The sequence below is a fragment of the Chiroxiphia lanceolata genome, chromosome 22 (genome assembly GCF_009829145.1).
Source record: "Chiroxiphia lanceolata isolate bChiLan1 chromosome 22, bChiLan1.pri, whole genome shotgun sequence".
NCBI lineage: Eukaryota > Metazoa > Chordata > Aves > Passeriformes > Pipridae > Chiroxiphia > Chiroxiphia lanceolata.
Genome location: NC_045658.1, coordinates 717,793 through 738,676, shown reverse-complemented (window position 1 = coordinate 738,676; position 20,884 = coordinate 717,793). Strand labels below are relative to the sequence as shown.

Genomic DNA, 20,884 nt, shown 5'->3' with positions numbered 1-20,884 from the left:
CTAAGAATGAAAACATCAAGGCAAAGTAAAATAAAAATAGAATTTAAAATAAAATTTTAAAGTAAGACAAAAAATGCCAGTAATTTAAAAAACATAAAATTAAAAACGAGGATAAAAATAGATATAATTAGAACTTAAAAATTTAAAAATTGTAATTAGTTTTTTTGAAATTAAAATTTCAAATTTTAAAATTCTTAAAATTAAAAAATTAGGACTTAAAAAATTAAAAATAGAAATTAAAAAATTAAAAAATTAGACTTTCAAAATGAACAATTTGAAATTTTAGAATTTAAACACAAGAGCTTAAAAAAATTAATAAATCAATATTTCAAAATTATAAAATGAAGATTTTAAAAATGAAAAAAATTGAGATTTGGAACGTAAAATTTGAGAAGGGAAGAGATGAACGAGGAGTCCGAGGGGGGTGGAGGGGCCGGCGCGGGGGGACACGAGACAGCCTTGATTGAAACATTTACTCCAAGAAATATAAAACCCCCGAGCCCATCCCGCCCCCCCCGGCCTCTTTGCTCGGGATCTTCCCGGATCCTTCTGCTTCCAGAGCATTCCAGGGGCTGGAAAGCCTCGGCTGGCAGCCATGACCCCAAATGAGGCTTTTGTGGGGGGTAAAAATGGGGGTTTGGTGATTCCCCCCCCCATTTTATCAGGGCTGTGGCATCCGCTGGTGCCACAACCCCCCAGATCCTAAATATTGCTAAAAAAGCGGAATATTGGCCTTTCCTGCCCAGCTGCTCCCCCTGGCCTGGATATTTCCTTTCTAACACCCCCCCCCCCAAACACCCCAAAACAACCACCCGACCCCCAAAAATGACCAAAAAACCCCTTTGTTTTACTGCAAACTCCCTGCCTGGGTGCGAGCATGGCCCGGAGCATCCAGCAGGAGAGTGGGAAGGACCTAAAAACCGTGGAATAATTCCAAAGAAAGCCTAAAAATTTGCAAAATTGAAATAAAATGAGACTGGAAATGACCGAAGGCAGAGCCGGGCTCTGCTCCAAAAGGCACCTCGTTTCTCCAGCACAGTGCACGGCAGGGGAGGAGGGAATTCCGGCTGGTCCCAGGCAAAATCAGGAGCAAGAAGTAAAGGAAATTCAGAATTCCAAGGAAAAAAAATCCTTCAGGACTCCCCTCTTCATCCCTGAGATCTCCCTGTGACAGAGGGGAGGGGAGCCCCGGAATGATGCTGGGAATGGGGTTGGTCCTGGCGGAGGTGGGGGGGGTGATATCCGAGTCCTGGATCCCTCCGGATGCTGGAGGGCTGTGTGTGGGATATCCCAAAAATTATAGCACCTAAAGTAGGGAAAACAGGCAAAAAAATGGGAATCCTGGGGCCAAAGGAGGCGTTGGCAGCTGCTCTTTAGGGATCCTGAAGCCCTGAAGGGATCCCGAGCCGGGATCAGATCCCCAGTTTGATCCTGAGCCCGCAGCCAGGGATAGTTGTGGCCGGGAAAATGGGAAACAATAAAAAAAAGGATGCAGAAAAATACAAATAAAATACAAATAATTAAAAACAAGACCCTACAAAACCAAGCCTGGATGTGCCAAAAGATCCTGCTACGGTCGGGAACTCAAAAAGCTGGGGGGGGAGTGGAAATAACCCCCCCCAAGGTTTTGGGAACGGGAACAGGGAGTGAGAACGGCGGCGGGGTTGGAAAAGCGGGACTGGGGGTCTGGGGGTCCCTCAGATGGTGCGGGGGTTGTACTCGGGGAGCTTCCGCAGCTTCTCCTTCTCCACATCCGATTCATCCCGGGCGATGACCAGGGAGTGGGCATAGCCCATGGCCACCTGGAAAAGGGACAGGGACACTGAGACACAGCCCAGGGCCACCTGGAAAAGGGACAAGGGACACAGAGGAATGGGGCCACTTGGAAAGGGACTGGGGACACTGAGACACAGCCCAAGGACACCTGGGGAGGGACAGACAACACTGAGGAAGGGGCCCATGGACACCTGGAGGGCCCATACCCCCCCTCCAGCACCCCATGGGTGTGATGAGCTGGGCACGGCCTCAGCAACTGTAATCATTTAAAGGTTTATTTAAAGGGGAGGGGTCTCCATGCACCTCCTGTTCAGCACCCCATGGGTGTGTTGAGCTGTGCACGGCCTCAGACACCACATTTATTTACAATATTTATTTCAAGAGAGGCCTCCTCGTCTCCTCCCTTCAGACCCCACAGGTGTGCTGAGCTGTGCATGGCCTCAGCCACCGGATCTATTGAAGAGAGGGGTCCATGCACCTTCTGCTCAGCCTCCCATGGGTGTGATGAGCTGTGCACAGCCTCAGCTGCCCCATTCATATAAAGGGAGGGTCCCTTGTGTCCTCTGGCAGCCCATGGGTGTGCTGAGCTGTGCACAGCCTCAGCCCCACATTTATTTCAGGAGAGGGCTCTTTGTGCCCTCCCTCCAACAGCCCCTGGGTGTGATGAGCTGTACATGGCCTCAGCTGCCCCATCCATTGGAGGGGGTCCCTGTGCCCTCCCCCAGCCCTCTGTGGGGTCCCCCCTCACCTGCTCCGTGTAGATCCCATCCAGGGTCTTCACCTCCTGCGCAGCTGTCGAGGATTTGGGCTTGTGGTCTCCGTACCCCTGACAAGAACATCCCATGGAAAGGGGGCAGTCAATGGAAGCAGCATTGGAAGCAGCTGGTCCCTCCCACTGCCTGGGGGGGTTTTGGGGTATCCCTGAACCAGGGGTCCCCAGGAAACCCTCCTTACCAGCTCCCCGAAGGTGGGGGAAGGCCCCCAGCTGATGGTGCTTTCGTCGGCTGCCACGATGATGCTGCTCTTCCTGCACAGGGGGCGAGGCAGGGTGAACCCCTGAGCCCTCCCACCACCCCAAAACCCACGGAACGGGAACGCTTCATCGGAGCTTGGACTCACCCACAGGCCAGGCTGCGGATTTTCCAGCCGCAGAGGTCCTGCACGGCCTTGGGGTACATGGTGGACTCCCGGGAGGTGTTGGTGGCCCCCCAAAAGAACAAGCCACCTGCAACATTGCCCGTCAGGTTACGGCCCCCCTGAGCACTCCCAACTCCCCTGAACCCCGGGAATGCTGACCTGTCTCGCTGACGGCGAAGGAGCAGGTGTATCCCGCGTAGATCTGGGAGGCTCCACGGCCCGGGAAGTCAAAGAGCTTCACCAGCCGCGGCACCATCTCGTCCTTCTGCTCCGCGTGGCCCAGGCGCCCATAACCCCCAAAGCCCCAGGAGAAAACGCGTTTCTGGGAGTCCAGGACGAGCTGGGGGTGCAAAAACATCGTCCCCCAGCGTCAGCAGCTGAGACCCGAGCAGCTCAGTGCAGGGAAAGGCACAGCAGGGGCAACAAATGGCATGGATTTATCCTCATGGAATCACAGAATCCCAGGCTGGTTTGCATTGGTAGGAAAAGCTGGAAAGTCCCTCTTGTTCCACCCCCTGCCATGGGCAGGGACACCTCCCACTACCCCAGGCTGCTCCAAGCCCCGTCCAACCTGGTCTGGGACACTTCCAGGGATGGGGCAGCCACAGCTTCTCGGGGCACCTTGGCAGTCCCAAACCCTAAAGAAATGCTGCAAATATTTATCCTTATCCACAGGTTGCAAATCTGCATCCTTAAATAGAGGCTGCAAGGATTTATCCCTAAATTCCTGCTTCAAGCATTAGATGCAGAGTGCAAATCTTCATCCTTAAATGCAGACTACAAGGGTTTATCCCTAAATTCCTGCTGCAGATCTTCATCCTTAGATGTAGGCTGCAAGGATTCATCCTTAAATTCCTGCTTCAAGCCTTAGATGCACACTGCAAAGATTTATCCTTAAATTCCTGAATTCCTGCTTCAACCCTTGAATGCAGGCTGCAAAAGCTTCATCCTTAGAGGCAGGCTGCAGGAATTCATCCTTAAATTCCTGCTTCAGTCCTTAGATGCAGGCTGCAAGGATTCATCCCTAAATTCCTGCTTCAAGCCTTAGATGCAGAGTGCAAATCTTTATCCTTAGCTGCAGACTGCAAGGGTTTATCTCTAAATTCCTGCTGCAAATCTTCATTCTTAAATGCAGACTGAAAGGATTCATCCCTAAATTCCTGCTTCAAGCCTTAGATGCACACTGTAAATCATTCTTAAATAAAGGCCACAAGAATTTATCCTTAAATTCCTACTTCAACCCTTAGATGCAGGCTGCAAGGATTTATCCCTAAATTCCTGCTGCAACTCCCCCTCCTCAGATGCCCCCTGCAAATCTTTCCCCCGCCGTACCCGCTGTGACCACTGGCAGTGCCCCCCCGGTGCCAGGGGCACAGCTCCTCACCGTGTGGTTGGCTCCACAGGCCACGTCCCGCACCACCACGTTGGGGACGGGCAGGATCTGCCCATCTTTGGTCTTCTCGATGAAGATGCCGACGCGCCGCGGCACCAGCTCGCAGTCGTACTCGATGCGCTGCGCCCGGGCGATGAACTTCCCGTCGGAATTGTGCCCTGTGGAGCAACGCCGGCCTAAAAACAGGATCTCTCCCCTTCCCACACCCCGTTATTCCCATCAGAACCCCCCCTCTCCTCACGCAAACCCCGAGTTCCAGCCCCCGCAGTTTTCATGGGGCGTTCCGGGGGCTCACATGGGAAATCGGGGCAGGAAGTTTTGCCCCTTTTCCCAATCCCCTGGAATTGGAGCAGATCACCCCAAAATAGCCCCGTACCCAGCTGCCCGTACTCAGGGCACCCAAAGGAGTAGAGGTTTCCTTTGCAATCCATGATCATGCTGAACTCAGCTCCACAGGCCAGTTTGGTGATGGGCTGCCCGTTGTACATGATCTGTGGGAAAAGTGGGGGAAAAAAAGGGTTAAAAGAACACAGAAAAAAGGCAGAACGCTGAATTTCCCAGAGGAAACCCCAAAATCCTCCAATCTGGGGGTTTAAAAATTTAATTTCAAGAATTCTTGCTTTTATTGTCCCGCTGCAGCTGGAAACAAATCTCATAATGTTCTTGTATCCCACGAGGGTTTGGGCTTTGTTAGGGCATTTTTTTAATGGAAAACCCACCAAACTGCTGTTTTTTCCCCCAAACCCATGTGGGGAAGCAGGGGAGGAGAGGTCATACCTGGGTAGGGCTGGGCACGGCGTCTGTCTGGTTCCCCAACCCCAACTGCCCCATTTTATTCTCCCCGAATGCGAACACGGAGCCGCTCTCTGCAACAGAAAACCAGCAACGTTTGGGGGCAAAACCAGGCGATTTCAAGCGATTTGCCCCAAGTGCCAAGCTTTTCCCCCCAGTACCTGTGAGTGCCAGGGTGTGGTTGCGCCCACAGGCTGCCAACACGATGGATTCTCCCCCCAAAACCTCGATGAGCTTCGGGGCCTCCACGCGCTTCGTGTCCCCATGGCCCAACTGCCCTTTTTCATTGCGACCTGAGCCAAAATCACTGTTTTTAGCAGCCTAAAATTCCTCTTTTTAGCAAAGGATGGAGCTTCCTGGCATCCCAAGGGTTTCTTTGGGATGTATCCCAGCTTTTTTCCTGCCACTCACCCCAGCTCCAGAGCTTGCCCTCGGAGGTGATGAGCAGGCTGTGGGCGGCGCAGGGCCCGGACACGACGCTCCGCACCTGAATTCCTGAGAGACACCCGTACCTGTGCGGCCCCCACAAGTTCTGGCCCAGGTTCCTGTAGGCAACTGGGGGCCAAAAATTAATTAGAAGAGAGGGTTAATTAATGAGGACACTAAGCAAATGGAAAGGCATCAAACTAGGCAGAGAAATTGGGTGTGAAGGTGTTAAGAACGAGTGGCGTGTTCCTTCCACTCTGTCAGGAGAGTCAGTGCACACCAAGGCCTGCCCCCAAATTCAGATGTGCAACTGTGACTGCTCCCCTCAACAATTAACTAATCAATCAACTAACTAGTCAAATCAATTAATTAATACCACATAAAAATAGGGAGAAAAAATTGGTTATAAGTGCCTCAAAAATGAGCAGCGCGTTCACTTTGCTCTGCAGGAGATTCAGCGCACGCCAAGTTCTGACCCAAATTAAGATGTGCAGTTGTGACTCCTCCCCTTAATTAAGTAATTAATTAATTGATTAATTCCACATAGAAATAAGAGGGAAAATTGAATATAGATGCATTAAGAATTTAGCCATGCATTCACTTTGCTTCGTGGGAGATCAGCCGCATCCCAAATTCTGCCCCACACTAAGAGATACAACTGTGATTTCTCCCTTCAATTAGTTAATCAATCAATTAATTAATTAATACCCCTAAAATTAAGAAAATCAGTTATAGTTTTAATTAATTAATTAATTAATTAAAGAAAAATTAGTCACAAATACATGAAAAATTGAGCAGCGCGTTCACTTTGCTTCACAGGAGATTTAGTGCACCCCAACTTCTGGCCCCAAACTAAAATACGCAAGTGTGACTCCTCCCCCAGCTAATTAATTAATAAAATTAATTAAATATAACCACATTAAAATGGGCAGGAAAAGTAATGAACTGTAAATACATCTAAAGTAAGCAGTGCCTTAATTTTGCTTTGCAGGAGATTTAGTGCACCCCAAGTTCTGGCCCAGATTAAGAGATGCAACTTTCACTCCTTCCCCCCAGTTAATGAATGTTTTTTAAAAATAAGTAAATTAATTATTAAAATCAATTCAACATAAACATATAAAAAGAGGCAGAAAATTAACTAAATCTAAGTGTAAAAATAAACAGCATCTTAATCCAGTGCACCCCAAATTGTGGCCCAGATTAAACTGTGCAGCTGTGATTGCTCCCCTACTTAATTAATAAAATTAATTAAAGATTAATGCATAAAAATTAAGCAAAGTAACGAAACATAAATGCATCAAAAATAAGCAGTGCAGTAATTTTTGCTTTGCAGGAGTTCCAGCACACCCAAAGTTCCAACCCAGATTGTGCTACACAACTGCAAATGAACCCCCTCCAAAATGATTCATTAATTAAAACTTTAATTAAATATTTATGCATAAAGAAGAGTAGAAAAATTAATTAAAATATAAATACATTAAAAAAAGGCAGGTGTATATTTTGCTTTGGAGTATATGGGGCACCACCTCAAGTTCTGGCCCAGTTTATGCTCTGCAACTATAATAAAGAACCCTCCTAAAATATTAATTAATAAAAATATTAATTAATAAAAATATTAATTACATGTAAAAGCATTAAAAATAAGCAGGGAAAATTAATTAAAGGCAGAACAAATAAGCCATGCTTTTATTCTGCTTTGCAGAACTGGGGCATCCTGCACCCCCAGTTCCATCCCAGCTTAGTGTATACAAGCATAAAAGAAATCCCACCAAAAAGAGTAATTAATTAAAATATTAATGAAATATTAGTGCATAAAAATAAGCAGAAAAACCAATTAATATATAAAATCATCCAAACTAATCCAGGTGTTTGTTTTGCTTTGCAGGAGACCCAGCACACCCCAAACTCCAGATTATGATCCACAATGGTTTTAACCCCCCAAATATTAATTAATCACAAATGAACTATAAATGAATACCAATTAAGCAAAGCACTGTTAATTAGGCAGTTGTGAGCCCCTCACCCTGCTGCTTAGGCACTTCTTTGCGGCCGATCAAATCCCAGTTGGTGGCCCCGAAAATGAGGAGCTGCCCCCGGCTCTTGGAGCCCTCGAGCTTCTGTGGGGACAGGGGACAACGTCAGGGACAGGGGGACACAGGGGACAACGTCAGGGACAGGGGGATGTAGGGAATGTGGGGACATAGGGCAACATCAGGGACACTGGGAGCACTGGGGACAGTGGGGGACAGGGGGATGTAGGGAATGTGGGGACACCAGGGATGGGGAGAATGTGGGGGACATGGACAGCAGAGATGGGGGGGACATGAGAGGACGTGGAGGACATTGGGGACATCGGGGATGTGGGGGACATGGGACAGTGGGGGACAGCAGGAATGTGGAGGAGATGGGAGGACATGGAAGGACATGGGGACATCAGGGATGTGGAGGGCACGGGAACATCGGGAATGTGGGGGCATGGGATGTCAGGAGACATTGGGGATGTGAGGACACCAGGAATAGGAAGGATGTGGGGGACATGAGGGACAACAGGGATGTGGGGACATCAGGGACATGGGGTACACAGGACATTGAGGATGGGGAGGACATTGGGGATGGTGAGGATGTGGGGAACACGGGGGACAGAGGGGATGTAGGGGACATGGAAGACATTTGGGATGTGGAGGATATTGGGGACATCAGGGATGTAGAGGATATGGGGGACACAGGGGACAGCAGGGACGTGGGGGACATGGGGCATCCAGGGGACATTGGGGCTGTGGGGGACACAGGACATCTGGGACAGTGGGACACGGGGGACAGAGGGGTTGTAGGGGACACAGGGACATCTGGGACTGGGACATGGAGCACAGAGGATGTGGGGAACATGGGGGACATCTGGGACATGGGGGGTGTGGGTGACACGGGATGCCTGGGACATTAGGAACATGGGTGACATCAGGGATGTGGGAGACCTGCGGGACATGGAGGACACGGGGGCAGCAGGGATGAGGGGGGGCTTTAAGGGGTGCAGGGGGTGTCTGGGGGAGGCACAAGTGGGGGGCAATAGGGGTGTAAGGGGGGATGCAGGAGGGTGTAGGGGAGTGTAGAGGGGGTGCAAGGGGTGTAAAGGGGAGTGTTAAGGGGGTGCAAGGGGATGCAGGGGAGTGTTAAGGGGGTGCAGGGGGGTGTAAAGGGGGTGCAGGGGGGTGTAAAGGGGGTGCAGGGGGTGCACTAAGTACGCGGGGAGGACAGACAAAAGGGGGGTGCAACAGGGCACAGGGGGATGCAGGTGGAGGCACAAAGAGGGGGTGCAACAGGGGTACTGGGGGGCTGCAGGGCATGTAAAGGGGGTGCAGGGGATGCAGTAAGGGCACAGGGATTTACAGGGGGTGAAAAGGGGGTGCAGTAAGGGCACAGAGGAGTTACAGGGGGTGCAATAGGGAGTTACGGGGGGAGGCACAAAGAGGGGTTGCTGTAGGGCCCAGGGGGATGCAGGTGGAGGCACAGAGAGGGGTGCGACAGGGGTGTAACGGGGGTACAAAGGGACCGCGGGGGTGCCCCCCTCCCTCCCCGCCCCGGCTCACGATGCGCTCCTTGCTGTGCTCGGGCTCGCAGATCACCACGCTCTGCCCACGGGCCCCTCCGCCCGCGCCGGGCCCCGCCGCGGCCCCGCCGGGCCTGCCGGGCCTGCGGGCCCCGGGGCTGCCGTCCCGCGGCCGCCGCTCCCGGGGCGCCTCGTCCTCGCTGCTGCCGCCGCTGCTGCCGCCGCCGCCGGGCCGGGGCCTCCGCCGGGCCCCGCCGCCGCCTCCCCCGGGCCGCCGCCGCCCACCCGGGCCCGGCCCCGCGCCGGGAGCCGCGTCCCACGGCGGCCCCGCCGCCTTCCTGCGGGGCATCGCTGGGGGGGACACAGCGGTACGGCACAGGGACATGGGGACACCGGGGGGACAGCGGTACGGCACAGGGACATGAGGACACGGGGGGACACAGCGGTACGGCACAGGGACATGGGGACACCGGGGGGACAGCGGTACGGCACAGGGACATGAGGACACGGGGGGACACAGCGGTACGGCACAGGGACATGGGGACACCGGGGGGACAGCGGTACGGCACCGGGACATGGGGACACCGGGGGGACAGCGGTACGGCACCGGGACATGGGGACACCGGGGGGGACAGCGGTACGGCACCGGGACATGGGGACACCGGGGGGACAGCGGTACGGCACCGGGACATGGGGACACCGGGGGGACAGCGGTACGGCACCGGGACATGGGGACACCGGGGGGACAGCGGTACGGCACCGGGACATGGGGACACCGGGGGGGCAGGGGGACAAGGGGACACGGGATGGGGGTCACACAGCAGTACGGCACCGGGACACCGGGACATGGGGACACGAGGTGAGGGGCACGCAGCGGTATGACACCCACCGGGACACGGGATGGGGGATAGAGGGGGGACACAGGCGGGGACACGGGGAGAGGGGGGACCCACAGCCGGGGGGACATGGGGGGGATATGGGAAAGGGGGGGGGGGGAGAGATGCCCAGACGGGGGGACACGAGAGGGGGGGAGAGGGGACCCCCAGGAGGGATGCGGGGACAGGGCCGGGAGGACAAGGAGAGGGATGGGGCGACAAGGGAAGTGGGGAGAGGGGCGACACTCGGGGAGACACGGGTTGGGGGGAGAGGGGGCACCCACAGTGGGGGGGATACGGGAGGGATCCGGGGGGGGGATCCCCAGTCGAGGGGGACAGAGGGGACAGGGGAAAGGGGGGGAGCGGAGGGACCCAGGGGAGGTCACGGGAGGGACACGGGGGGAAACAGGGAGAGGGACCCCTCAGGTGGGGCGGGAATCGAGGAGGGAGAGGGAGGACAGGGGGAGATGGGACCCCCGGGATGGGTCACGAGGGGAACACGGGGGAGAGAGAGCGGAGAGACCCCCGGGGGCGGGACACGAGGGGACACGGGGGGGGGGGAGAGCGAGGAAGGAGGGGGGGACACAATGGGGGAGAGGGAGGACCCTCGGAGAGGGAACACGGTGGGGGAACAGGGGGGGACAAGAGGAGGGGGGAGAGGGGGAGATGTGGGACGGGGAGAGATGGGGGGGACACGGCATGGGGGGAAAGGGAAGACCCCCCTCCGGGCCCAGCTGTGCTTGGAAGGGGGGGAAATTTGGAAAGGGGGGAAAGGAAGGGGTTGGAAATGAGGTGTGCAATGGGGAGGGTGCAAATGGAGGGGTGTAAAGGGGGGTCCAAAGGGGAGTTGGAAAAGAGGCTTGGAAAGGGGGAGGTCTGGAAAGGGGGAATTGGAAAGTGGGGGGTGCAAAGGGAGTATTGGAAGGGGGGATAGAAAGGAGGGTGGAAATGAGAGGTGCAAGGGGGGGCTGGAAAAGGGGGCTTGGAAGGGGGGGTGGAAATGAGAGGCTGGAAAGGGGGGTGCAAATGGGGGGGTGGGAAAGGGGGATATTGGAAAGAGAGGGGCCAAGGGAGAGGTGCAAGGGGGAGATGGAAAAGGGCCTTGGAAAGGGGGGGGCCTGGAAAGGGGGATGCAAGGAGGGGTTGGAAATAGGGGGTGCAAAGGAGGGGGGTTGAAAAGGGGGATATTGGAAAGGGGGAGCTTCAAAGGAGGGATTGAAACGGGGAGGTGGAAACGGGGGTTCTGGGGGGGTCCGAAGGGGGGTATTGGAAAGAGGGGTTTTCAGAGGGGGTGTGTGGAATGGGGGTTTGCAGAGGGACGATTTGGGAAGGGGAGGTGGCAGGGGGGTACAAAGGGGGGGGGTACAAAGAGGAGGGTGGGGGGGGCGGAGAGCGGGGAGACTTTGCAGTGGGGGGGGCAAACGGGGGGTGAAGGGGGGTGCAAAGGAGGGGGCTCGGGGGTCCCGAGGGGGGGTCACGAAGGGGATCCACGGCAGGAAATGGGCCCGGAGACAAAGCGCCCCCCCAAAGGGAAGGGGGGGAGCGGGACACGGGGGGTGGGCGGGTTTGGGCCCCCCTCCCTCCTCCTCCCCCCGAGCCCCCCTAGCTCCTCTCGGGGCTCCCCCGCCCCCTCCATTCGCTATTTGGGGGGTGGGAGTGGGGAGGTTTATCTTTTATAGCGCTGCGATGAAATTTGGGGAGGGGGCACAACCCCCCCCGGGGGTCGCCCCCCCTCCATCCCTCTGCCTCCTCACCCCCCCAGCCCTGATCCTTTTAATCCCCGTTTCCCTGGAACAATGGGATCTCTGTCTCCCCCATCGCACCACGTGGATCCGCCTTTTTTTTTTTTAACCTTTTTAAGCCCCCCCCCATCCCTTTCCCCCTCCTCCTCCTCCCCCCGAGCCCCCTTTTGACCCCCCCCATTCCAAACCTGATTTTAGGGCGAAAGGTGCAGCATAAAGAAAGCAACAACTCGGGGCCTTTGCACTATTTTTGGTGGTGGTTCCTGTTGCAGGAAAAAAAAAAAAAGGTAATTTTTTTCTCGTGGGTTTTTTTTTCTTCTCTAGCTTTTTTTTTTTCCCCCCTCTTCCCCTTTTCCTCCCTGAAATCCCACCCACCAGATCCACTTAAAATGTAAATATGAGCCTCCCGAACAAATGGGACAATACAAAACAGAAACACATGGATGGGCAGGAAAAGGGAAAAAAAAAAAAAAAGAGGAAAAAAAAATTATCCATCCTGTGTTGGAGAGGAAGAGGCTGCGAAGTCCAGCTCCATCTTTAGGGCTGGAAGACTCCGGGAAAGCAAAGAATTCCTGGAAGGGATTCCCCTCCTGCCTCCCTTGGTGCTGAGGGGGAATTTTTGGGGATGGGAGATGAATGAACTGTGGAATTTGGGGAATTTTGGAAAAGGGAAATGCGCTCGCTGGCCTTGTTGGAAAGAGGGGTTGGATTTTTTTTGGTGAAGGGAAAAATAAGTGTATCGTGTTTATTGGAAAGGAAGTTTCCCCAGGAAATCAATGCCCGTAGTGCCAAGGATTTTTTCCCCCTAAAAATGTAAATGCACATATTACAAAGGGCTTTTTTCCCCCCAAATTAAATGCACCTATTGAAAAAGGGATTTCCCCCCCCAGAATAAATGCAGATATTGATATTTCCCCTTAAATAAATTATCTTACTACCTCTATTGCAAAATGGATTTCCCCCAAAAGTAAATGTCTGTATTTCCAAGGATTTTTCCCCCGAAAAATGTAAATGCACATATTAAAAATGAGATTCCCCACCTCCCCCCCCCCCCAAAAAATATATATTGCAAAGGGGTTCCCCCCCCCCCAAAAAAAAATGTAAATATTACGAAGGGGTTTTCCCCCAAAAAATAAATACACATATTGCCAAGGGCTTTTTCCCCCCCAAATTAAATGCATCTATTGAAAAAGGGATTTTCCCCCAAAATAAATGTCTGTATTTCCAAGGATTTTTTTCCCCTTAAAAATGTAAATGCACATATTGCAAAGGGTTTTTTTCCCCCAAAAAATCAAATGCACATATTAAAAAAGGGATTCCCCACCTCCAAAAAAATTAAATATATATATTGCAAAGGGGTTTTTTCCCCAAAAAATTAAATGCATGTATTAAAAAAGGGATTCTCCCCCCAAAATTAAATATATATATTAATATATATTATATATTATAATATAATACTATAAATATCCCCCCCAAAATTAAATGTACGTATCATGAAGGGGTTTTTCCCCCCAAAATTAAATACAGATTACAAACAAAATAACAAACATATTAAGAAAGGAATTTCCCCCACAAAATAAATGCCTATATTGATATTCCCCCTCTAAATAAATTAACTTATTGCCTTGGTTGTAAAGTGGATTTCCCCCCCCTAAAATTAAACACATATATTGCAAAATGTGGGTTTCCCCCACCAGATTTTTTGCCCCACCAGATTAAATTCACATCTTAAAAAAGGGATTTTCCCCCCAAAAAATCAAATGCACATATTAAAAAAGGGAATCCCTCCCCCCCAATAAAATTAAATGCACATCTTAAAAAAGGGATTTCCCCCCCAAAAGTCAAATGCACATATTAAAAGAGGGATTCCCTCCCCCCAAAATTAAATGCACATATTAAAAAAGGGATTTTTTTCCCCCAAAAAATCAAATGCACATATTAAAAAAGGGATTCCCCCCCCAAAAAAAAAATTAAATGCACATATTAAACCGGGGATTTTCCTCCCCCAAAAATGAAATGCATGTACTAAAAAAGGGATTTTTCCCCCCAAAACAAATGCACATACTGTTGTTCCCCCCCGGAAATAAATTAACTTATTGCCTTCGTTGCAAAGTGGATTCCCCCCCCCCCAAAAAAATTAAATGCACATATTGCAAAGGGATTTTTTTTCCCCAAAAAAATATACAAAGCTCAAGGGGATTTTTTGCCTCCCCCAAATAAATAAATAAATAAATATCCGAGTATTATTATTATTATGCACAGATTTTCTTTATTGCAAAATCTCCCCCCCCCCAAAAAAATAAATGCATTTATTGCCTTTATTGCCATATCCCCCCAAATAAATTAACTTATTGCCTTCATTGCAAAGTGGATTTTCCCCCCCAAAAATAAATGCTCACATTACAAAGGGTTTTTTTCCCCCCCCAAGAAATAAATGGACATGTTACAAAATGGTTTCCCCCACCCAGAATAACTTCACATTAATTCCTTTATATCAATAAGTACACGGAATTAAATACACGTATTTTAAAAGAGTTTTTTTTCCCCAAAGAATGAATACAAATGTGGCACTTATTGCAATTACCCCCCCCAAAAAATATAAATTCACATATTGCAAAGGTTCTTTTCTTTTCCCCCAAAATAAATGCAGATATTACCTTAGCTGAATTTTTTTTACCTAAAAAATAAATGCCTTTATTGCAAAGTTTCCCCCCCCCAAAAAATCAGTGTACATATTCCAAAGTGGTTTTGCCCCCTCAAAAAAATACATTTATTGCAAAGGGGTTTTTCCCCTCAAAAAAAAAAAAAGTACCTATTGCAGAGTGTATTTTTTCCCAAGAAATGAATCCATTTGTTGCCTGTATTCCAAAGGTTTTTCCCAGATTAAGTGACCAAATTGCCAGGTATTGACCCCAAAAAGAAAGGCACTTATTGCAAAGTGTGTTTTTCCCCAAGAAATAAACGTTCATATTGCAAAGGGTTGGTTTGTGTTCCCCCCCCCCAAATAAATCCAAATATTGCCTTTATTGCAATTTTTTCCTCCCTCCCCCCCTTTTATTTTTTTTACCAGGAGAAAATTCCCTTTATTACATCGAGGGATTTTGCAGGAGGGGAACATGTGGTGCCTTTGGAATTGGTGAATTTTTGACCAATTTGCAATATTTGATTAATTTGCAATATCTGATTGATTTAAAAGATGTGATTTATTGAAAATATTTGATTAATCCTCAATTTTGGGTGGTGTTTTCCTCTCTGATTCCATTGCAATATCCCATGGATTTCTGACGCAATCCCAAGTGCTGATGCAATTTTGGGACCTGGGCCCGTGGGATTCCGGGGCAAACCCACCCCAAATCCCCCCAAAACAGGGGCAAACCCTTGGAATTCAGGGAAACAACCTCCTGGGTGGGATAAAATCATCCCAAATTCCCGCATTACTCACGGAATTATCCCCGGAGCATCTCGGCACAGCATCACTTGCAGGAGCAGGGTGGGAGAGTCGGGGTCGTTCAGGGATTTTCCATGATCTCCGGAGGGATGGGATGGAATGAAAGCCCTACCGGGGCTGGGACCCGGCTGCTGATCCCTAAAAATGGCCTTTTTTCCCCCAAAAGGCCGGCCGGGTTTGTGGGGTGGGTGGGAACACTCCAGGCAGGTTGGGTCAGGCCTGGGCTCAGACTGGTTTGTCCTGGGTTTGGGAAAAACTGGTTTGACCTGTTAATTCCCAGGGGAGTCTGGAATGGGGAGAGTCTCACCTCGGATAACCTGGGCCTGGCTCAGCGCTCCCCAATCCCAGATCCACAGGGGGGACCCTGGGTGGGATATTTGGGGTATCCCTGGGAATGAAGATGTTTGGGGTATCCCTGGAGGTATTTGGGATATCCCTGGGGATATTTGGGGTATCTCTGGGTGGGATATTTGGGGTATCCCTGGGGATGGGGATGTTTGAGGTATCCCTGTGTGGGATATTTGGGATATCCCTAGATGAGGTATTTGGGATATCCCTGGATAGGGATATTTGGGGTATCCTGGGATGGAATGTTTGGGGTATCCCTAGATGAGGTATTTGGGATATCCCTGGATAGGGATATTTGGGGTATTCCTGGGGATGGGGATGTTTGGGGTATCCCTGGGGATGGGGATGTTTGGGGTATCCCTGGATAGGGATATTTGGGGTATCCCTGGGGATGGGGATGTTTGGGTTATCCCTGGATAGGGATATTTGGGGTATCCCTGGATGGGATATTGGGGGTATCCCTGGGGATGAGGATATTTGGGATGTGGTTGTAGCAATTGGAAAAGGGGGTTTGCAGCAAGAGCCTCTGGAAAAATCCAAGTATCCTGGGATAGGGTGGCTTTGGGAACAGCGTGGGAATGGCTGCCAGGAGAATTTGCATCCTCACCACAGCAGAGAACAGAGATCCAACTGGATCATGTGGAAGGGGATGGATGCAATCCAAGCAGGGAGCAGGGACCCACATGGAGAATATGGAAAGGGATGGATGCAATCCAAGCAGGGAGCAGGGATCCACGTGGAGAACATGGAAAGGGATGGATGCAATCCAAGCAGGGAGCAGAGATCCACGTGGAGAGCATGGAAAGGGATGGATGCAATCCATGCAAGTCCCTTTCCATGCTCCTTCTGCAGCCAGGTGGCACCTCCAGAGTTTTTTATGGAATTACTGATGCTCCAGGAGGTGATTTATCCACACACATTGAACTTTCCCAAGGATTTCGTGCAGGAAGAGGGGGATTTAGGCTCTGGCTCGGTGGGATGATGCAGACAGGTGGGTTTTTCTGGGAATTGCACGTCTGGGAGATGTGGAAGGAGCAAGGGAGGAGCTGGAAGCTGGATCCATGTGCATTCCAAGCTCCAGGGGTGGGTTTGGGCACCTCCGAAGGAATTTTGGGCGGAAAAGCAGGGAGCAAAGCCAGCCCAGCTGCTCCCTCGAGTCCTCCATGTGTTCCCAGGGATCCGGCAGCTCCATCCCGGGGCTCGGGAAGTCATGGAGGGCAGAGTTTGGGGTGTCCACACAAAGCATTCCCCAAAAAGCCCCTTTGGAGAAGCTGGGAGACCTCTGGAGAAGCTGGGCCAGAGCTTTCCCGGGAAGACGCCCAGCCCTGGATGGGCTCCAGCCCCACCCACAGTTCCGTGGATCTTTATAAAAATACAGATATAGAGATTTAAAAAATATCCCCAGAACACCCTCTGGAAAAGTTGGGAGATCTCCTGGAGAAGTTGTCCCAAAGTTTTCCCGGGAAGGTGGCAGCAGGGGGCATCCCTGGGCTGGATCATCCCCCTCATTCCATGGATCCCTGTCAATACCTATGGATATGGAATAGACATATTAATGCAGAATTGGTATATTTAAATGAATAAATGTAAATAGAAACATCAATTATATTTTTATTATTAATTTATTTGTTTGTATTAATCTGTTTATTTGCATTAATCTGTATTAATCAATAGAATTATTTATTTCCTTTATATGTGCTATATATGCTAAAGTGTAGTATATTTAATAATATAAAATAGACATATATTAAAATTTCAATATATATAACTCTACGTGTGTTAAAATCTATTAATATATAATACATATTTATATCTAAAATATATTTATATTTTTATATAATTAATATATATAACTATACACGTGTTAAAATATATTAAAAATAAAAGAAATTAAAGTATTACTATATGAACACATATACAATTTATAGAAAATATATGTAAACATATAACAAATCTATAAAACACGTATATAAACAATAGATCTATAAAAATATATGTATGTAAATATAGATGTGTTAAAATGAAAATATATTAAAATAAATTGAAATCAATGGAAACATGGCTATGTAAATATATATATAAATTACATATACAATATATATAAATTATATATAATATATAAGCATCTATAAATATATATAGTTATAAATATGAATATATGAATATATAAATATATGTAGCATATATAAAATACATAAAAATACATTTAAACGTATAAAAATAAATATATATAAATATACGTGTATATAAATACAGTTGTGTTAAAATTAAAATATATTGAAAATACATTTAAATAAACTGAAATGTAAATATATAAATATATAGTGTAAATATAAAAATAAATATCAATATATAAAAATAAATTTATAAAATGTACACAGATATGTTAAAATTAAAATATATTGAAAATAAATGGAAATAACTGAAATATAATGATATGAATATATATAATATATATGAAATAGGAAAATAGATATAAATATCTGAAAATGTATATGATGTGTTAAAATTAAAATCTATTCAAATAAATTGAAAGGCATTGAAATACAAACCTATAAACATGCACAATAGGTATAAAATGTGTTTAGTTATCTAAAAATAAACGGATAGAAACACACCCCTTCCCTTCCCTTCATTGTTCAACGCCAAATAGTTCAAGTTCCTCCCAAATTCTCGCCCCACGCCCCCAAAAACAGGTTTTTTGGGTTCTCGCGGCAGCAGCTCCGGGGGAGGGCCCGGCCGAGGGAGGGGCTCGTTTGCATAGATTTGCATAAATTTGCATCACTTGCATGACTTTGTGTGTCAATCCCGGTACAGCTTTGTAGGAGGAGGCTCCAGGAGCATTCCCAGGGGAGCATTCCCGGGGTTCGGGGGCTCCTGGAAGGGCTGGATCCGAGGTGTTTGTGTCCCAAACATTCCATGGAGGCTTTCCCAGAGGGATCTAGAGGCTGGATGAGCTCCCTGTGCCCCCCTCCAGCATCCCAAAGATCTCCCGGGGGAATAAACCCACTTGGACGGACTTGTCCAGGGACTCCTTGGAATTTCTTCCCAGCAAAGAGCTGGAAAACCACCCGAAAGCCTTGGATAATTAATGGCTAAACCTAATTATCTATTAATGACTTAGTTTTTGTATCACTAAACCCCCCCAAAACCCTTGGATAAGTGTGGGAATAAAGGTTCCAAGGAGGATTTTTTGGGGGGGCTCTTGGCCGGTTGTGGCACAGGACCTGCTCCCAGGGGTTAATTAATGATTAAGCCTAATTATCTATTAATTTATTTATTTTTATATTAATATGAACTACCCTAATCCTTGGATAAGTGTGGGAAGAAAGGTTCCAAGGTGGATTTTTGGGGGGCTTTTTGGCTGGTTGTGAGGACAGGAGCCAATCCCAGGGGGATAATTAATGATGAAACCTCATTATCCATCAACTAATTCATTTCTAGATGAATATAAACCATGAAACCTGATTATTTAGTAATTAATTCATTTTTATATCAATACAAACTACCCTAAATCCTTGGATATGTGTGGGGAAAAAAAGTTCCAAGGTGGATTTTCGGGGGGCTTTTTGGCTGGTTGTGAGGACAGGACCCGATCCCGGAGGGATAATTGATGATGAAACCTAATTATCTATGAATTAATTAATTTTTCTCCTCTTTAATGAGCTATCTGAGCGCACTAATGGGGATCTGGGGCCGGCCCAGCCCTTCTGAGTGCCCAGCCCTGGTTGAGTCAGTGCCACCTGTGCCAACATTCCGGCTGCCAGCCGGAAAAATCGCTCCTCGCTCCTGTTTTTCCCCAGCCCAGGGTGAGTTTTTGGGGATGGGAGGTTTGGAGTCCTGGAATGTGTCCATGTATCCACGTCCTGGGGGGGTCCTGGGTGCCTGGAGAGGTGGATTTAGGGGGTGAAATTCCCTTTATCCCAAGAAAACTGGGCTGGGAAAGGGCTTCATTCCCAGACAAGGCTGATTCCCTGGGATGGGAGCCCTTCCCAGCCCGAGTTCCTTGTTCTGGGGGCATCGGGATCTTTCCAGGAGGTGCTGGGGCAGCCGTGGAGTGGGATGAATCCCAAATTTCTGGGGGTGCTCTTTGCTCCCTTCCCTCCTTCCCGGGGCCTTTGCTGAGCTGGTTCTGGGATGGAACCCCCCCCCCCCCCCCAGTTCTTCTGGGAGGCTTTGAGGTGCTTTTTCCCAAGTTTTTGGGGTGGGAAGTGGAAGGCTCAGAAATGAAATTTAAAAAGAAAAATAAATCAGAAAAATTACTTTATTTCCAAGGAAAAAACCAGAAAATTCACTCCAGTTCCAAGGGAAAAAAAAATCCAGAAGAATTCACTTCAATTTCCAGAAAAAAAAAAAATCAGAAAAATCACTTTAATTCCCAGGGAAAAAACTAGAAAAATTCACTTCAATTCCCAGGAAAAAAAAAATTGGAAAAATCACTTTAATTCCCAGGAAAAAAACAGAGAATTTCACTTTTGTTCTCAGAAAAAAAAAAAAAAAACAGAAAAATCACTTTAATTCTCAGGAAAAAAAAACCAAAACAAAACAAAACCAAAACCAGAAAAAACACTTTAATTCCCAGGAAAAAAACAGAGAATTTCACTTTTGTTCTCAGAAAAAAAAAAAAAAACAGAAAAATCACTTTAATTCTCAGGAAAAAAAAAAAAAAAAACAAAACAAAACCAAAACCAGAAAAAACACTTTAATTCCCAGGAAAAAAACAGAAAAAAAAATCACTTTAATTCTCAGAAAAAAAAAAAAAAAAGAAAAAAGAAAAATTCGGTTTAATTCCCAGGAATAAAAAGCAGAAAAATCACTTTAATTCCCAGAAAATTCACTTTAATTATTGATTGTCCAAAAGATGGTTTTGCTGCTTCCCAAAAATAGGTTGGGAAGCGTCTCCCCATTGCAAATGTTGGGATAAGAGGGATAAAATCCTCCCCACCACCATCCTCGAGTCCTGTTCCTGCTTAAGGAGGTTTTCTTGGCTCAGCCCATTATCCCAGGGAAAGGAGTGTTGCTTTTTCCCTGGAGTCACCTGGAGGGCACTGGGATATATTTATATATTTATTGCTTTTTGCCAGGCTTGTTGGGCTGGTTTGAGGCTGGAAAAATCCCGACAGCTCTGGAGTTTGTTTGCAAGGGGCGTTTTCCAGCAGGGCCGGGCCCTGTGCCGGCAGAAAATTCCTTCCCAGCCCGGAAAACACGGATGTGAAATAGGTAAAGTGAGAGTATTTTATATCAAGGATATTGGATTTAATTAAATCTGTGGGTGGGCTCTTCCTGCTGCCTGAAATTCCCTCTTTTTTTTTTTGGGGGGGGGGGGGGGAGTGTATAGTGTATTTTGGGTGGAGTTTTTGGGATGTTAAGGTGGTGGGGGAATAACTTGGAATGGGAATGTGG

General features: G+C 48.4%; 2 protein-coding genes and 1 long non-coding RNA gene across 5 annotated transcripts in view; 2 read left to right on the top strand and 1 right to left on the bottom strand.

Moving 5' to 3' along the window:
* Positions 1-459: 459 nt before the first annotated feature.
* On the bottom strand, positions 460-12,180 carry RCC2 (regulator of chromosome condensation 2). Of its 2 annotated transcripts, XM_032708996.1 has the most exons (14): positions 12,061-12,180; positions 11,874-11,948; positions 9,109-9,419; positions 7,548-7,641; positions 5,510-5,653; positions 5,260-5,391; positions 5,084-5,172; positions 4,683-4,797; positions 4,298-4,464; positions 3,073-3,253; positions 2,896-3,001; positions 2,731-2,803; positions 2,525-2,602; positions 460-1,802 (listed from the first exon to the last, which is right to left on the bottom strand). In XM_032708996.1, the coding sequence occupies exons 3-14, from the start codon at positions 9,415-9,417 to the stop codon at positions 1,698-1,700; spliced, it is 1,593 nt and encodes a 530-aa protein (XP_032564887.1). In that variant the 5' UTR covers positions 9,418-9,419; positions 11,874-11,948; positions 12,061-12,180; the 3' UTR covers positions 460-1,697. The 2 variants fall into 2 exon arrangements, with proteins under 2 accessions (XP_032564887.1, XP_032564888.1); XM_032708997.1 differs by having other exon boundaries at positions 11,874-12,160.
* Positions 9,388-14,898, top strand: LOC116797445. The gene is made up of 3 exons (XR_004360659.1): positions 9,388-9,436; positions 11,884-11,972; positions 14,756-14,898. It is a non-coding gene; the product is annotated as an uncharacterized LOC116797445 (long non-coding RNA).
* Positions 14,899-16,333: 1,435 nt separating this feature from the next.
* Positions 16,334-20,884, top strand: part of ARHGEF10L (Rho guanine nucleotide exchange factor 10 like) — a 32,468-nt gene continuing 27,917 nt past the window's right edge. The window contains exons 1-2 of one of the 2 annotated variants that reach the window (XM_032708986.1): positions 16,334-16,472; positions 20,566-20,701. The gene's annotated coding sequence lies outside the window, so the exon portion shown is untranslated. Of the gene's footprint in view, positions 16,473-19,225; positions 19,291-20,565; positions 20,702-20,884 lie in introns of those variants that run through there. The other variant, XM_032708987.1, reaches the window with a different exon arrangement.

What these genes read in the sequence shown, in the direction of transcription:
- RCC2 (XM_032708996.1), bottom strand. Translation starts at nt 9,417, where the DNA reads ATGCCCCGCAGGAAGGCGGCGGGGCCGCCGTGGGACGCGGCTCCCGGC. An exon ending in AGAAGTGCCTAAGCAGCAGG is followed by an intron (nt 5,654 to 7,547) that starts GTGAGGGGCTCA and finishes TTTGGCCCCCAG; the next exon opens with TTGCCTACAGGAACCTGGGC. An exon ending in CCACACCCTGGCACTCACAG is followed by an intron (nt 5,173 to 5,259) that starts GTACTGGGGGGA and finishes TTTCTGTTGCAG; the next exon opens with AGAGCGGCTCCGTGTTCGCA.